Below are 18,296 nucleotides of genomic sequence, written 5' to 3' on the forward strand. Positions count from 1 at the left end.
ATTTCCCCTCTTTCTTGACCTACAGTTTAATACAGAGGACAGTAGAGGTCAAGGGGAAGGGAAAAATGTTTTTAAAAGATGAAAATCAGAAGCTATTCTCTGTGGCATTGTCATAAGCACAGAGTTGGCCCGGGTAAGAGCCTGCAGCTTGCTCAAGTGGAGAGGCCATTAGGGAGTCAGAACTCTACACATCTTCTTTTCTTGGGTCATTTTGCATAATAAAAGCCTCTGTGCACCTTCAGCAACTGAGCAGCCACGTGGAGGATCAAGATTCAATTAACGGAATCATGAATGAAGAGCAGAACGGCATCTCTCAGGAGATAAGAGAAGCCCCTCTTTTCTCTCGAACGCTCCACTAGGACAAAAGAGCCAATTTTGAGACCCAACATTATTGGGCACTAAATAGAACGTTGGCCCATGCTCTAGGAGGCACTATTAAATCTCCACTCTCTAAAATTTAAGCTACAAACATAGCCCAGCCAAAGGAGTCTGGGCGAATATAACTGAAGATATTTTTTAAAAAAACCGACCAATTAAATAAACTCCTCTTTATGAACTACTCTTTCTTCTTTGGGGACCACTAGTGAGATTGCTTACAACTAAGGGTTTGTCTACAGAGGGACAACCTGAAAAATTAATACAAATTAAAGGTGTGCATTTGAAATGGATTAGTTAAACTGCATTAAGAGCATCCATGCAGGGATTTAATCAGAATTATAGCAGCTTTAATTCAGTTTAGTTTAATTCACTCTCAAAATGAATTAATTATACCAAATTAAGACATTTTAATTCTGAATGAGGATGTTTACAAAGGGATTTAACATGGTTTAAGTGCCGATGAAGTGAGCTGTAGCTCACGAAAGCTTATGCACAAATACATTTGTTAGTCTCTAAGGTGCGACAAGTACTCCTTTTCTTTTTGTGGATACAGACTAACACGACTCCTACTCTGAAACCTTCAAATCCAAAGTTTTAGTTAATTCATATTAACTTTACTGGATGTCCTCGTGCAGACAAGCCCTTAAACCATATATCCCCAGCATCTGGGGGTAGAGAGAGCGAGCCTGGATGGCATCATTTGGCAACCCGAATCAGCCTTTCACCTTCCCTGGTCACTGTATCAATGGCTTTAGCCAGGGTGGAGAGGGATGGTGTCCCTGGCCTCTGTTTGCCACAAGCTGGGAATGGGGGCACGCCTACACGCGAAACATCAAAGCGCTGCCACAGGAGCGCTCCTGCAGCAGCGCTTTGAAGTGCGAGACAGCTCTCCCAGCGCTCCTGGTACTCTGCCTCCACAAGGGGATTAGCTTAGAGCGCTGGGAGCGTGGCTCCCAACACTGGGACACTGTTTACACTGGCGCTGTTTACACTTGCTACGCTCAGGGGGGTGTTTTTTCACGCCCTGAGTGAGAAAGCTGCAGTGCTGTAAAGTGCCAGTGTAGCCATAGCCTTCCTCACCGGACGATGACCTGTTCCGTTCATTCCCTCTGGGGCACCGAGCATTGGCCGCTGTCGAAAGACAGGATACTGGGCGGGATGGACCTTTGGTCTGACCCAGCATGGCCGTTCTTATAAACAATTGGGGCATGTCACATACACCAATCCCATTCCTACAAAGCAGGGACTTTCCACCACAACCAGGGCCTTGTCTAAGACATATTTATCTAGAATTAACATCAGAAACCTGTCTCTAAAAGCTGAAATTCATTTATACCATCACTGATGCAGCCAACTCATTTTTTTAAAAAAACAAAACAATCCACCCAAGGAACACCAACAGCTTAAAAAACAAGAAATTACTGTACAATATTTGTTCAGCCTCACTGTAGTTGCTGCCACAATTAAAAATAAAGAAGCACAAAGGACCTCCCTCATTTAGATTTCTGAGAAGGCAGAAGTTTAGATTAATAACTACACTGGCTGAATCAGTAATCAGAGCCATAGCTATATGCTGTATATCACAGAGCTGTATTAATCTTTACCCATTTCTGATTTTCTTTCTATTCACCAGGCAAGATCTCATTTGGCATCTCATAAGTTTTCCTTTCCTGTTTATGCATTTGTGTTTAAAATAATTGGATAAATAGAATTAAGACAAAAATAAGAATTATTTAGAACCATAAATAATGGTTCCTTTCAATGCTTTTCCCTTCAAAGAATTGGTTAACCTTGGCTCATTTCTGCATCCTTGGAAGCATTTTTGTATATTTAATATTAAAAGTTGCAATTACTTACTAAGCAGTAAACCAGTTAAATATGGTTCCCTTTGTCACCTAACATTTGTGGGGTCAGCTGTATGTACTTCAGGTAAGCCTTGCATTTCCAGCAAGTTTTCCCCAAGAAAGGAGAGGGGAAAAATGAATTCTTTCATCTATCTATCACTGTACTTCCAATGTACTGCTTCCATTCCAAGGCTACTATAATGAGTTTACTGTCCCTGTGGATGGTGATTTACTAATACAGTAAAATTGACTTTATGACACTAAGATATGTTATCAAGGTTTGATTTAATTTTCGTGTTAAAGGAAGCCTTGCCAAAATGCTTATAGACCTGAATAAAAATAGTACTTTAAAAAAAAAGAAAGATCAACTGAAAATGGACTGCAAAATATAGAAAAGTATTTAACTGTGTCTATTGTGTTTCTATCCAGTTGTTAGAGGACCCTATTGTAGTAACTACAACTTTAGATACAGATGGTATTGATAAATACCCTCAATATAAATAAACTGGAATGAAATATTTTAACGTGTGTATAGCTGTAATTTCACATCTTCAGAGTACTGGGATGATGATGATGATTATTACTTTAAAAGGGAAAACAAAGGGAGGAATCCTTTCAGGTACCCTGTTTCTACTTTAATTTGTCCTCATTCTATGGCTCCATGTTACACTCCAACTGGTGTAGTGGGGTTAGACATGGTGCCCTATGCACCTGCTACAGAATAGGACTTGAAAAGTTATGTGAGGTGCTCCATCCTCCCATCATCAGATATGAACTCCAGACTCCTACATGGCTGTCTGTCTAGCCCAGCTGACAGAACACTAACCTGGGACCTAATAGAAGAAAACATCCTTATTCAGGAAGCACATTTAAGCCCTTGCTTAACTTCACACATGTGCTCCAATGCTTTTGTGAATCAGTGCCCTAATGTTCTCGTATTTTTAATACGAGATTCTCCATGCATACAAACTGGTTGGAGAAAAAAAAAAAGTTTCCTGAAAAGTAGCTTCCTGAGGATTCATTCTGTGTGAATGGGACATCCTCCCATTCTGCATGGTTTTCCTCTGTTTTTCAGTTACTTTTAGAAAAAACAAAACAAAACAGAGAGACAGTCCCTCTGAATATGTTTCCTATAATTCCAGGTCATTGTCGAATGCAGAGTCACTCCTGCTTTAACTCAATACTTTTTTTTGGTACAAACAAATTGGGTGCTGAGGACTTGAGCCTGCTTCCATTGAAGTCAGTGGCAAGACTTCCATCAGCTCCAATGGGACCAGGAGCTGGTTCTTTGTAAGTAAATATGGGCCTGATCCAAAGCCCATTGAAAGTAATGGGAGTTTTTCCACTAGTTTCAATAGGCTTTGGATCAGGCCATACAGGCATACTTGTAAGTTCTCCTGCCCTACAAATACTAGTTATCTGCTATTCTAGGAGGAGAACATTTGTTTTTAGCCTGCAGATTTAGGAATCCTCAGAGTCTGAAGGGTTTTTTTTTAAATGAAAGTAGAATATTTAGTACTGGTTTCTGGCACTAGTCCCGGGCCAGACCTTCCTTTCTTCAATATAAATATTCTACTAAGTTTTCTGATCATATAATGCCAAGAGAAAGTATAATCAAGCTAGGCAATCACAGAACGAGAGAGTGGTGTTTTAGAAGTGTTCCGGAATACAAGGGCAGAAAACATTTTTCATTTAAGAACAGATATCTTAGAAGTGCTTGAAGGCTGGAGAAAGTGTTTTAATTAATCATGGTGTACATTTTATAGCACTGCTCCATAGCTAAAACTGAAGTTTATTTTTTCCTCCTCAGTGAAGCATGTGCTGTTTTTCATGGTGCAAAATGATAAGTTTTAAGGGGCAATATGAAATGTAATTAAACACATTTTATGGTCTGTACCTACCAAATGTGCTTTAGAAAGGTACAATAAGTTCATAACTTAATGTAGCACTTTCATTCACTTCCTACATTGCTGGAAGTTTTTAATTTCTGAAAGGATTGCTCCTGCTGCCAGTCTCTATACAAACCTACCCTTCCACACCTGCTGCAAAAGCTATAGCCACTGCAGCTCACTGGATTTCTACCACCATCATTTAATTAATCAGTACAAAATGTTATGTAGCCACCAACGGACAACTGGAAAACAACCTGCCAGGTGAAGAGCAAATTTAAGACAACCCCTCCACAGCTGACCAATCCCAATCTAAAATGAAACATCAGTATGTAAGACTAAAAAAAAAAAAAAGATTACATCAGTCATAGGTACAAGATGAGAATCATTCCAATAGATGGGGCAGAGATATGAGATTTATGATTTAGCTCATAAATTGCTGAGATTGTATTCACTAGTGAATACAAACACTTATTCGGTGTGTGATAAATATACACAGATTTAGGCCGATGATGAGCTGTAATACACTAAAACCAGAGCAGGCCTGCAAAACAGTGTTTGCAATTCCTACTGCCACCTAAACAACCTCAAACCAAATCCTGTCCTTTATCCCACCACTTTGCACAGAGACAGCCCCAAAATTAGCTGGCTCATTCCAAAGCGTGCGTGCATGTGAGTGAGTGAACAAAAGGCTCCTACTGCGCATATGGAGCCAAGCTGCTTGTTTAACATCAAGGCTATCCTGACAATGAAAAATGCTAGAAATGCCCTTTTAGTTCTTAAGGTGCTGCAGGTGATGGCTCTTAAACCAAAGAGCCTTTACAAAAGTGGTGGCCAACCTGTGGCTCCGGAGCCACATGCAGCTCTTCAGAAGTTAATATGCAGCTCCTAGTATAGGCACCCACTCCGGGGCTGGAGCTACAGGGACCAACTTCCAATGTGCCAGGGGGTGCTCACTGCTCAACCCCTGGGTCTGCCACAGGCCCTGCCCCCCCTCCACCCCCTCCTGCCCCCCCCCCCGAGCCTCCTGCATGCTACAAAACAGCTGATCAGAAGGTGTGGGACAGGAGGCGCAGATCGACGGGGCTGCCGGTGGGTGGGAGGTGCTCGGAGCGGGAGGGAAGAGCTAATGGGGGGCTGCTGACGTATTACTGTGGCTCTTTGGCAATGTACATTGGTAAATTCTGGCTCCTTCTCAGACTCAGGTTGGCCACCTGAGCTTCACAAGGATGGGGATATGAGTAGCAAGATAGTAAGGAGGCAGAATGAGAGAAAAAGTCTTTTTCCTTACTGGTCACTGTAGTAAGATGAGGCCCTGAAACATGAACCCTTGTATCAGAGGCCCGGTATGAGGCTTAAGGTCTGAACTAAAGTAATGGTTAAGACTTTGTTAATATAAAGCAAAGTTAAGTTAAGTTGCGAGCCAGAGGCAGGCCCTGCTCACAGACGCTGGCAAGGAAAGGGCTGATGTTGCAAAAATACACAAACCTAAAAAAGGTACCAGAACACTCTGATATTGCACATTCCACACAGATAACAAGGAACAGGCTGACCCATACTAAAGATGGGCAGAAGGGTAATATGATGGATAGAATTGTTTTGTTCGAACCAACATGTACAAGGTGAGACGCGACACCTTACTACGTAGAGGGGTTGTACATTGCTACATAGAGGGGTTGCACCTCAAAATGCCAGGAGTGATGTGTAACTTGTTTGTACCTGTGTATAAGAATACATCCCTGGGGTGGTATCTTTGTCCAGCCTAGGGGGCAGTGGAGTGTCCCGCCACTGACTGAGCTTTGTCCATTGTCAGGAGGCACAAATTCGTAGTATGTCCTGTAGAGTCTGCTGGAAACTATTACTGTGCTTTGTTTGACAATAAACCTGGCCGGGTGCCTTTGTACCTTATTGGAGTCTGTGGTCACCAGGGGTTCTCTCAGGTCTGCTGTGCCAGCGCTCTGCAGAGCCGGGGCAGCACACAGAGGGAAAACACGGATGCAGCCGACTGTTATCAACATTGAACAGAGCAGAGCACCACACCGGTGGCGTCTGACAACAGTCACTATGTCCTATTAAGTCATGGACTGGCAGGTTGCAAAATGGACAGTCTGTTCACTCGTTATTTCCTTTCTGGAATGGACTTCTCCATCAGTCTGACCCAGCCTGCATAGATCTCCCTGGGAATTCAGTTCTTTGGCTAGTGAGAGGAGCGTAGGCTACCTACCTAGTTGAAAGGCAATATTCAGTTAAAGCTTCACTTATATGCTATCTGCAGACTTCTATATTTCTCTCAGTGTTTGTATCCATTTCTCTACAACGTTTTCTTTGCTACAGGACAGAAAATGAGGTTTGTGGCATGTTTTTTTTAAAAACTATTCTTGGAGTGTACTAACAAAGAAAAGCAATGGAAAAATACAACTTGACTAGTGAAAAACATCTTTTTATTTAAAAAAATGCTTGATTAACTAAAGATGGCCAATAAAATTGTACCATCTTTGAAAACAATATTCATCATTGGCCAAAAACAGGCAGGAGAGGTTTCAGTTCAAAAAGAAAGCTCTCCCCTCCTCTAGAAGTAGCTGGAAGTGTCTGAAAATAGAGTCTGATAACGAAAGTACAGAAATATTGCAATTTATAACAATGAAGTGCATAATTGTTTCTGCACACAATCAAACTTTTATTGCACACTGGAGCACATACTGTGGATGTAGAGAACTTCCTGATTCTGTCAGCAAGTTAACTAACCTCCCCACCGCCCTGTGAAGTGTCTGTCTGAAAGGGATGTGTCTCTAACACTCCTTGGACACTCCTTACAAAGGAGATAAGACACTGCATCTTCCTGACTAACAAAGGGAACAAGAGCACCACGTTCAGATTCAACCTTTAAAGCTGAACTGGGCTTCTGTATACCTTGCACAAAAGAGCAAAAGAGACAACAATATCTCAGCATGTTGACAAATTCCCCAAGTACAGAACTGTCATGTGACCAAGCTAACGAAAGCAACACTCCAATTCTTCAGAAGGAGAGTGGGATTAGTCCACTACAAGAGTTGATTCTGGACAGTGATTTCATTTATTCAATCAAAACAAAAGCTTTGTGGCTAGTTCTAAAAGGAAGATGCATTTCTTGAGGAAAAATTCCTTGAGTGTGCAAAAGGGTTTTTTGAAGAGGCCTAAAAGATACCTTAGGCTTAAGCAGGAGCAAAGCATGCTTGTTAAAATTCCAAACAACTTAAGTTGCTTTATCAAAGCTTTCCTGAATGTGTGCACCCCTTTAAATGGGACGCTAGTAATTTTTCACCTCTGATGTTGTATCAACATGCTAAGATGACAACCAAAGAGTTCAACGGAGTTGAACCTAGTTGAACTGGAAACAGACATAGAATAAGTTGCTAGCTTTCCCAGCTGACCCCTTTGTCAAAAACATGATACTGTCTGATACACATCTGTCTAACGTTGACAGGTATGACTTGACTAGCTGATCAAGGAGAGAGCGTGAAGTATTCTAGCAGCGAAGGTAAAAGAATGTTGCTACCCAAAGCAGCTTGAGGTCTCTCTCAGAAGGGTGCATCAACTTTTCCAGTCTCCCATAGACAGAGCACCCTGAGTAATCAGTGAAAGGTAACACATATCCACAAGGACAGAATTTGGTTCAAAGTCTGCAGATGCAGAATCTCTAAGTGGAGGACAGTACTCAGTACAGCAGTCACAATTGTATTCATCTTCATAACCGATAAGAAATATTCCAGTGCTTTAGACCATATGACAAGACTGCGTAAAATGTGGAGGACATACTTTCTCTTTCACTGTAAGAAGGAGACTGACATAAGGAAAGCCTATGTCACTGTCCAGTTTTAAAGCTTTCAAGCATCTGAGAATTTTATACATGACTTTTACGATTCAATGTCTCCAAGGCACTGGAAACCAAAAACTGAAATCATTCTCAACACAGGAACCAGGTGTGCCTGCATTGGATAAAGAGGACAAATCCTTGGACGCTCCTTACAAAAAAGGCCTGGAATGGAAAAGTGTTTTACATGCTAAGGGCTTGTCTACACTGGCAAGTTTCTGCGCAGTAATGCAGCTTTTTGTGCTCAAACTGCAAACATGTGCACACTGCCAAGCCACTTTGTGAAACTCCTCAGTTGCAGCGCTGCAAAAAAACCACCTCAGCGAGCGTCGTCAGGCTATTTGCGCAGAGGCTCCAGGGCTCTACTGCCAGTGTAAACACTTGATTGCTTTCTGCGCTGTAATTGGCCTCCGGAGCTGTCCCATAATGCCTCAAGTGACCGCTCTGCTAATTGTTTTGAACTGGAGACGTGCCCCTCCCCTTTCAAAGCACCGTTTCTGACAGCCGTTGTGTGTTGTGCTGATCTGCTCCAAGGGAGGGAAGCGGGGGCTGATGTTGGGGTTTCCCCCTCTCCCTGCCTCAAGACTGGTTGCTTCCTGCCATGGTCTGAACTTTCAAGACAGCATGCTGACCCGCTCTGCGCCCCGAAACACACTGTGCCCCCCACACACTCCCCCCACGCACACTTCAATTGAAAAGCAGCTGGCAACGTAGTAGGATGCCCAGGGAACAATGGGATTGGGAAACCTGCATCATGTAACAATGTGCCTGCCCCATGAGACATTGCAAACCCTTCCCAAAGCACCCCTGCGGCCAGTTGCACAGTGGGGTAGCTACCACAGTGCATTGCTGTCTTTGCCGTTGCAAGAGCTGCTAATGTTGATGCACTTCTGCATCACAAGGAGCACAGTATGGACACGCAACAGTGTTTTAATAAAAGGAGTAATAACTTGTGGCGGAGAAACTTGTCAGTGTAGACATACCCTAAGAGAAGTAGACCCTTCTACCCCTCCCCCGCCCCCACATCATCAAACACTATATTGCCAGGAAAAGTAGGGGGAAGAGTTACTTGGGTACCATTAACTCAGTTTCCTCTAATGACTGAAGCTACATAATGGGTGTACTTTACCAGTAGTGATATCATCAGACCCAGTACTCCTTTAATATTTTAAGTGGTCTGAGTCCATGAATAAAGGTTACCACAAAGGTATTATACGTCTGTTTAAGAAGCAGGACCTGTTTTTAACTTGAGCACAAAATCTGCTGAGTCACCAGTAGCTGAGCACTCTGAACTTTCAAGAGAATGGCTTTCTGACTGAAGATTCAATAGCTACTGATCTAGAGACACCTATACTCAGGAAACCTGCTGTGTTTTGAATGCCTCAGGACCTGAATTGAAGCTGGTGGAATAGCCTGCAGGTAGGTCCATTACCTTTAGTTGAGGATAAATTAGCTGGCTATGAACCATTTTTAAAAGAGGCTACCTACAAGTTGTACGATCTACATTTTAACCTACTGCAGATACTTTTATTCAAGATGCACACTGTGACAAGTCTTGCTAGCACAAAAGACAGTTAATTCACACAAAGAATTTCATAGTTTTGTATATAATCCTTCACAGAAAAATACTTTCTACAGACAACCCTTACATTAATGTAGGAGGATTTCATCTTAAAGGACCACCTTTGAGCTGTATAGCTGATCAACTACATTATGCCATTATGGCACTTAGCCCGAATGATCCTGCTATTTGTAGGATACCTAGTATTATCTACTCCTTGGACTTTTTTCCAAGGTGTAGAAGAGGAAGATTCTTAGGAAGCTAAAAAGCAGATACTAATCACATACTATAACAACCATTATAAAATTTTATTTTACTCTAGAAAATGGACTTATTTTAGTTAAAATGATAATTCACAATATTTATGAATAAATAAGTGCAAACAGTTCTTATTTCTTATTATCTCCATATTCAACTTTCTAAATAAAATATGCAATTATACAACATAATACCCCATTTGCAAGTGCAAGTGGAAAGTACTTACCCTTCTTGTCTTTCCACAGGAAAAATTCATCTGGTCCACAAGAACTATACTGAATTAGTCTTGGGGCAGTGTCAACTCTTCCTTTATTACTTATATCCTACCAAGATCATTGCTGTGTGACCAGAATACCATACAGATCCTTTCAAAATCCACCCACAGTATATGTATCAAGGATCTCCTGCAGCCTGGGAGGGTCATCCTTCCTTTTTTTCTGCTCTTTAAAATTGGAGGTAAACCACCATATTTTAGCTTTCTGTGGAGAGGAAGTAATGTATGTTTCTATGTAGTTACTCGTAGTGATTGCTTTGAGCACACTTGAATTAGGAATTATTTTCTCATGACAAGAGGATACCAAAGTAACACTGATGATGTAGGTAAGGGAGAAATATATTAACATGTAGCTACTTTGACAGCATTAGATCTTCAAATGGATGTAGCTATACTGCACGCAAAGTACAGACAATCTTCTGAGAGCAGAAATATTTTTCAGGCCATTGCATAATGCTAGCAGTGTAGTCTTTTGAATGGAATTTGACTTTACAAAAACCATTGGTGTAAGTAAATATTTAATACCAAATTATTTCAAAGAAATTCGATAAGTTATACACAGGGATTACTTTAAATCAGTGCCTCTGGGGTGACATGCACTCGCTATTTTACAGTGCATAGCAATAGCTTAGAACAATCTTTCCAGGGGCAGGAAATGAACAACTAAAACTGCAATAGAGAACTAACTAGACAGAATGTAATTACTTAAGACTCAATAATGCTACCTTTGCTCACACTGAGAAATATTTTCCTCCACATTAGTCCCACTGACAAGACTACTCACTAAATACAAGTTAAAGATGGAAAAAATCAGCTACTCAAATTGGAACCTGGCCGGACCAGCAGAGCTAAATACTCATTCTTATAACGAGTTCCAGGGAATTTTTAAATGATGGCTATTTTAGGGCTGAAACCACCAATCTAGGTCTTGCGTGGGATATGTCCAATAAACTACTGACCCAGCTAAACCCTCTTTAGCTTGTGAAATCTAACAGGACTCTCATAAAGCAGCATGACTGAGACATTTGGCCTAGAAAGGAACCAAGATGCACCCTTACATGAATTTTCTTTTGAGAGAATCAATTTGGGATGTAGCTCTGCACTTTTATTCTGCTGCTGTCACTAACGACAAGTAAAAAGTTATTTTTGTGTGACCCACCACTGCTTATTTCAGCACAGGTCTTTAAGAAAGTCTCCAGCAAACAGAGTTGCAGAGGAAGTAAGTGGTGACTGGTCTACATGAACACTTTGGACAGTCTTGCTATCAAAGATTACAGCTAATTAGTTCCCGCGTGTATTCTGCTGGTAAATATTTGCATTTTTTCCAGCAAGTTCTAAGGATTTTTTAATTTTTCAAAAGGTACTTGCTGCAAACTACTAATGAAACACACTGAGTCATTTTGTTTTGAACCTTGTGAATGTCCTTTAATGGGCTTAATAGCATGAGTGCTTGAAGAGTGAACTTTCATTTTAAGAAGAGTTTTCAGTATTTTGGATGAAGAAGCATGATTTAAAAAGTTCTCAGTTCTGCCATTCAGAGCTCAGCTCACAAAGCTTATTTGAATATATATGTTTTCTATTAAAGGTGTAGGACAGTAGCATGTGACCTATCAGGAGAATGTTTCTTTTTAATATACCGTAGTTGGTAGCTACTCCATGCTAACGCTGACTCTCACTGTGACGGATCATTCTAACAATTACAATAAAAATTCTCTGAGGTGTTCAAATCTGTATTGGCCACAAGACTTAATGAGCATCTCAGCAGGAAATGTTAAATGGAGTTTAAAAATCAGCAGCGGAGACAGAAAGACAGAAATCCTAAGGAGCATTCTCGCTGCTTACCATTTTGTAATCCCAGCTGAATGTAGCATGTTGCAAAGCAAACTACTGACCACAGTCACCTTATATGTAGAAGACAAGAGCTTTTTCCCTCCACTTTGAACACAGATGGGATGGAAGCAAAAGTGAGATATATTGACTATATGTTGAACAGAGTTTTTATTAGCTGCAACTACATGACTGAAGAATTAGTGTGCTTTTCCATTATAGAATTAAAAAATTGACATAATATATGTTAATTATAACATAAGCAGACACTCACAGTTCTGGGCCAGAAACAGCTTTTCCTATACATAGAAATGTCACAACTTTAAGATCCATTATCTCAGCTGCTGCTAGAAAGGAGAGTCTTATGCCACTGAAGACGGAGGGAAAGTTCCCTTCCAGTGTGACCCTGGACTTGCTTGTAGTGATGTAGGGCCCCAGCTAAGTCAGATTATTTTAAAACATTTTGATGCTTTCTTTGAGCTCCTTTCAGTTGGGGTCCAAGTAACAAGAGGCACATGGTTTCACAGATAGACTGACAACAAGTAGATCTAAAGATTAAAACCTCTTCTCAAAAATGGTTTTTCTGTAACATGTGTGATAAAGGAACACTTCATAGTATGGTCTGAGGGTTTTATTAGCACTCATCTGGGATGATCTGCCACCCGCTCCTCCCCCAAAATATGCAGAGACCTAGGTCCAGCTATCCGAATAAAACTGGATACTTAATAAGCAATTATTATGATAAAATATTAAACTGTAAATGGATTAAAATGTCTCATATGTCCAGTGAAGCCTGAACCTCCTTTTAAATGTAAAGAACTTGCAATTTCTCCAGCACAAGTTCTGCTCAACTGAACGTGCCCACAGTCACATTTCAAGTCAACAACAGAATGGAGAACAGAACCCAGGAGTCTGTTTCCCAGTCCCTTTGCCACCAGATCACAACAGCTGCTATTAACGTACCTATAATGAGATTAAAAGCAAAGCACACAATGTAATTTAAAACAAGGTATACTGCAGGACCAATGAGCCTAGACACTGATGTTCTACAAACACCTAAGATAGACTACACAGGTTTTAGAGTTGGTTGAAAATCTGGCCAATAAAATGTTATTTAAAAGAAAAAAAAATCAGTAATTTTTAACCAGCTCTAATAGATTGCTAAATTATAGTTGAGTTCATTTAGTAAATAAGAATCAAAGAACCAAAAACACACAAACCAAGTTTTAAGTGGTAGTGTAACAAAGCCTTGTTCCCCATAGATAATACAGCTCTTGCCATGTCCAGACAGGCCCATACCCATTTTCCTTTTTAGTTTCATTAATGAAGAGGAAATGCAGCTCCTTTGATTGACAGCTCAAGTAGTTCTCATTCCTATTTTGCCTGCCTCCAGTCAAAAGTCAACCTTCACAATGGAGAATTAGACAGAGGTCGTCCCGAGTCTACAACAACCCACTGCAGGTATCTTAATAGAGGCAACGCTTATTTTGCACAGGCCAGAAAAGAAAGACGAAGTTCCTAGCTATTATAAGCCTAAGTTTAGTTAACAAAATTAACTAAGCAAAATGAAAAATATTAGAAGCTTCATTTCAGCCAGCTGCTAAGAGCCAGTTGTCTGTCAGTGCCTCAGAAAAAAGGCTCTTTGTCAAGACCCAAGAATTCTGTTTGCATTTATGGATCTTTCTGCTTTATAGAAAACAAGATTCTTTATTCCCCTCCCCCACCAAAGAACTATTTGCACCTACCACATACTTGTAGCCAAAGAGTCCAGTTACCCATTATGGATCTGCTTTCAACAAACTTCACTCATAAGTCAATATTTGCATGAGCAAGAACTAGTCACATAAATAAGGTTTTGAAAGATCAGATCCTAGATCATTTTTAAATGCCAGTTTGTAAATCTGCCTCATCCTTCATCACAACCCCAAGAGATAAAGAAAGCAAAACAGTAACCTCTTACATCTCATTTCAGAAGAGGTTGTGTCTGTTGTCAGCCATACCACCCCAAGCACAAAGTAACTCTTTTGGCAATACCCAACTGTGAATATTTAGCAAGATAAACCTTATTAGCAACTGTCACAAAACTTATTACAACTTACTGATACAGAAATATAGTACATAAATCATCATTCTATTATAGACTTTAAGCACACACACACGCCCCCTTCAACAAAAACCCAACCAAACAGAATTCCTCTCTTCCACTAAATCTCAATATAATTACCTGTTCAGAAATTAACCTCCCCACACATTCTACCTCACTGCTTCTCAAAGCTTGATTCAGTGTGAGTGATTCTGAAAAAAAACTAAGGGCCCATGTTAATCTAGTAAAAAGCAGTGAATAGTTTCTTATTTTGCTTTTAAAATATAATCTACACAAGGAATTCTTGAATCCACTTGCATTCTATTTTGTTGATATGAAAGTAAAATCAAAGGGATTTTCATTGCACATTTCTAAACATGACCGCCAGTTAGCATTTCGAACTACATCTGTTCTAGTGGTTTAAATTTTTTTCTTTTTAATTCTTAGAACATTAGTCACTATCTTCCCTAGGGGCAATATTCGAGCTTTGTTTTTCAAGTAATTACCCCAATTGGTCAATAAATCATTATGGGAATAACACCCAGAGTCCCCAGTAAGGATCATGAACACACTGTGTTACACACTGTACAAATACATGGAAAGATACTTATGGTCTAAGTGGAGATAAGATGAAAATTAGTATGAAATAGTTGAGGGGCAGATGGAAAGGAGAAGAGTAACAATGTGACTGCCCTGTTACATAGCTTGGCTGCTGCACAACTTGATTCCAAATCACTTTAAAAGACTTTTTTAAACAAAGTCACTTATCCCTGACTCCCACACAACCCAGCCATTGTTGACTGGGCTATCTCCTGTAGATGTCACAAGAGGAGGAGGATGGCTTTCTGGATTAACATAGGATATTTAGCTTTCTGGATTAATCATGCAGATATTTTACTGATTTCTAATAAAGGAGTTTTAATTTTTTATTGCCTTCAGGAAAATCACATGCTGCACTTTATATATAGCTGTTTTGTTTCTGGCTTAGAGTCAACTATTAAAAAACATTTGGCTATAGAAAGGCCATTTGTACTCCCTTCATGTGTATTTGTGCTAATTAAGTATAATGTCATAATACTCTTATTTTTTCTCCCCACAAAATGCCTGTGGAAGAGATTATCACCTTGTTATCTGCATGAGCAGAAGGATGACAAGTTCTGAAGTTGTGTTCCCCTGTAAATTACTTCAAATAAATTAGACATTTAAGGAAAAACCCTATGAAAATTACATAGAAAGCTAGCTAGCTTTTTGTGAAAAAATAATTTTCCCCAAGAATAAAGCTTGATACTTAATAAGCAATTATTTTATAATAAGCTGTAAACTGATTTTATTAAAATATAAACTGATTTTCTTCTACTGAATAAAAACTATGAAGTCAGACATCACATTTGTCTCCATTTCCTAAAAGACTAAATGTTCTTTCAAAAGATATCTGTCATTTCTCCACAGTGGCTGATCAAAGCTGCTAGTGAAAAATGTTTTGAGCAGGCAACTTGTAATACAGCCATGGTTTATTTCTGTCAGAGGCCGACTGCTGAAGTGTGAAAGAAACTCATTAAAAATCACTGACTGTGATCCTGCATTGCAAGGAAAAAAAGAAAATACTTAATGAAGGATATATGTAGCCTGAAGCCACATTCATATTCTGCTTTTCATTTTCCTCTATTTTAGTAAGCAATTAAAAGACACCAATTAGTCATGGAAGCATAATTCATACTGGTCATACTGGGAGATTAAAGAGGTTAACATTTTTATTTTATGCTAATATTATGGAAGTTTAATGAGGGAGATCAGGAATAACACAGTCAACAAAAAAGGAACGCTAAAATAAATAGATGAATCCTTTACCTTAATCTTAGAACAAGATTCACTGCATGTGGAACTTCAGTATATTCATCACTAACAGTAGGCAGGGACTATTAAGTAAAAAAAGCAGCATGTAAATTACAATGGATGCCAGACAGAAATGTTAAGTAGTTTCCCTGTTATAGGTTTGATGCAAGCATAAAATATTTAATATATAACTCTGACTCTCAAGCACCTTTTAAGGGCTTTATTAAAGTGCTAGGTCTAAAGTGCAAATGAAACCTGCAGAACAGTCTGTGTATTTAAATAGATTACAGAACCACAAATCATGGAGCTTAAATTAGGGTGCTGGATGAAAGTTTTTTTTTTCTCCGCTCAGCATCAAATTCTGATACTCTATTAAGTAATAGATATGGAGTTAGAATACTGGGCTGTTCTTCAGCTGTTTTCACACAGCACTAAGTTTCTAGTCTTATTTCTAGTTAAATCTTGTTTCTAGCTGTAGGTGGAGAACTAAGAGAGTCTACCACAATTGACCTCACCAGCTTTGCCAAATCTTTATATTGGAATCCATGTTCATTATTTCTGTCTCCATCTTAATGTTCTCCTTTCCCCTCCACCCCCACCATATAAGAATTTGTACTTCCCTGAAATCTCAAAGTCCATAAACTGTAATTATTGACAGTACCTGAGGGTCCTGTATAGATAGATTCTGGATCTGTTCTGGGATATTAGTGGCATTCATGGAAATCTGTTAAAAGATTATGATGAAATCTTTATGAAAAGTGATTTTTAAAAAAATCCACACACTACCAAAAGAGTTTTATGAATGCTTGTTTTTGGACAGTGATGCCAGTTAAGACATACTTATTAAGGAAAAAAAAAAAGACACCACACATTTGAGATTCATAAAAGGAGTCATTTTAACATATCAATTTACATACTGTATGGGCACAAATTTAGCATTTACTGACATTAAAGAATCCTTGGTCAGCAAGAGTTAAAAAAGAATGCTTTAGATTAACTAATTTGTCTATATTAAGACTACAACCTTTTTACATGTATTTCTACATCTATAGATACACCATTTCATAGTGATAGGGTTGCCCATCCCCATGAAGACTGACAGGCATACAGCACCAATGACATGCTCCAAGTATTTTGCTCGTCTTACTCTGACCACCTCTGATCCAAGGCAATATCCTACAGTATTTAGAGATGTACAGAGATTAAGGGAAGAATAAGAACGTTTCCTCCACATTTCTAACCTAAACAGTAACCAATTCTTAACCAGCAAGAAAACCGTATAAAAACTCCACAACTCTTGTCCTAGGAACTAATTACTGATTTAACTGAGTGGATGATTCTGCATGTCTGATGTACCAGACTTTTACATGTACATTCAGAATGATGAATCTGGAATGAAAAGAACTGTCTGGCAATCCCACCTTCACACAGCGAAAGGGAGACTTAAATAGAGACCACTACTTAGAGAACTGATGCCCAAATTATACTTGGAGACCCATCAAATCTGTGAACAAACTACCCCCTTACTAACGAAGTCCACTGTGGCCTTCCACATCTGACCTACTGAAGTGGGCTAAGTAACTGGCAAAGAAATTTGGCTGGCTGAGATAGGAGGGATTTGGTTAAGTCTGGAGGCAGGAAATAGGGGGCGACAGTGGGTAAAGCTGGAAAAGCACATGTCAGAGAGCAGAACAAGGCTGGTTGCTGCTAGACTTTGTGGAACCCAAAGGAAACTACATATCAATTTCCGGGACATAGGCCATTGGTTGGGGAAGGATCAGCATCCACTACAGAACCAGAGCATCTGCTGAATGTGAACAGTTCCCAGGGTGAGACCATTTTCTTTAAACTCACCAGTGTTCTCAGAGAATAAACAGAACTGAGCAAGCCACGCTTGGAATGTTTAAACCAAGGTGGAATGGCAAGCAAGCAGATGAGTCTACTTATTGAACCTGAGCAGCTTCGCTTCTAAGTGGCATGACCTTATTGTCAGGTGCGGCTTTCCTCTATTAAAAATCAGACATAGCAAAAAGGGGTGTGGGCTCACAGAGGTATTACCTAAAAGGATCAGGATGGTCTGAAAGATCATAGGCCCTTCCTGAGAGTGCTTGGTTAAAGCACATCATTATTTATGGTGAACCTTTACACTTCCACCCATCACCCCAGATGTAATCATCCATAAGATTTATTATTTTTATAACCATTGTACATTAACCTAGTTTCTGGAAAGGGAGAACAGTAATGGAAAATAGCAGGGAGAGTTTCAGATACTGAGACGCATAACCGTCTCTGGGAGATACAAAGCCTGTGCATCTATTAATGCCAGGTGGTCTCCTGGACCAGACTTGACAAAGCCCTGGCTGGGATGATTTAGTTGGGGAGTGGTCCTGCTTTCAGCAGGGGGTTGGACTAGATGACCTCCTGAGGTCCCTTCCAACCCTGATATTCTATGATTTTATGACTGGATATCAAAACTAGGCTGCTTTTGTCTACACAGTT

The 18,296-nt window shown here is 39.8% G+C and overlaps 1 protein-coding gene across 2 annotated transcripts in view; it reads right to left on the reverse strand.

The window, feature by feature from the left end:
• Nucleotides 1–18,296, reverse strand: part of STK39 (serine/threonine kinase 39) — a 197,660-nt gene that overhangs the window by 60,989 nt on the left and 118,375 nt on the right. For both annotated transcript variants that reach the window (XM_084642577.1, XM_084642576.1), the window contains 2 exons: nucleotides 16,459–16,521; nucleotides 15,813–15,880 (listed from right to left, as the gene is read on the reverse strand). In XM_084642577.1, coding sequence (XP_084498703.1) covers nucleotides 15,813–15,880; nucleotides 16,459–16,521 — 131 coding nt within the window. The remainder of the gene's footprint in view (nucleotides 1–15,812; nucleotides 15,881–16,458; nucleotides 16,522–18,296) is intronic.

The sequence above is a fragment of the Lepidochelys olivacea genome (genome assembly GCF_965140295.1).
Source record: "Lepidochelys olivacea isolate rLepOli2 genome assembly, chromosome: 11".
Lineage (NCBI taxonomy): Eukaryota > Metazoa > Chordata > Testudines > Cheloniidae > Lepidochelys > Lepidochelys olivacea.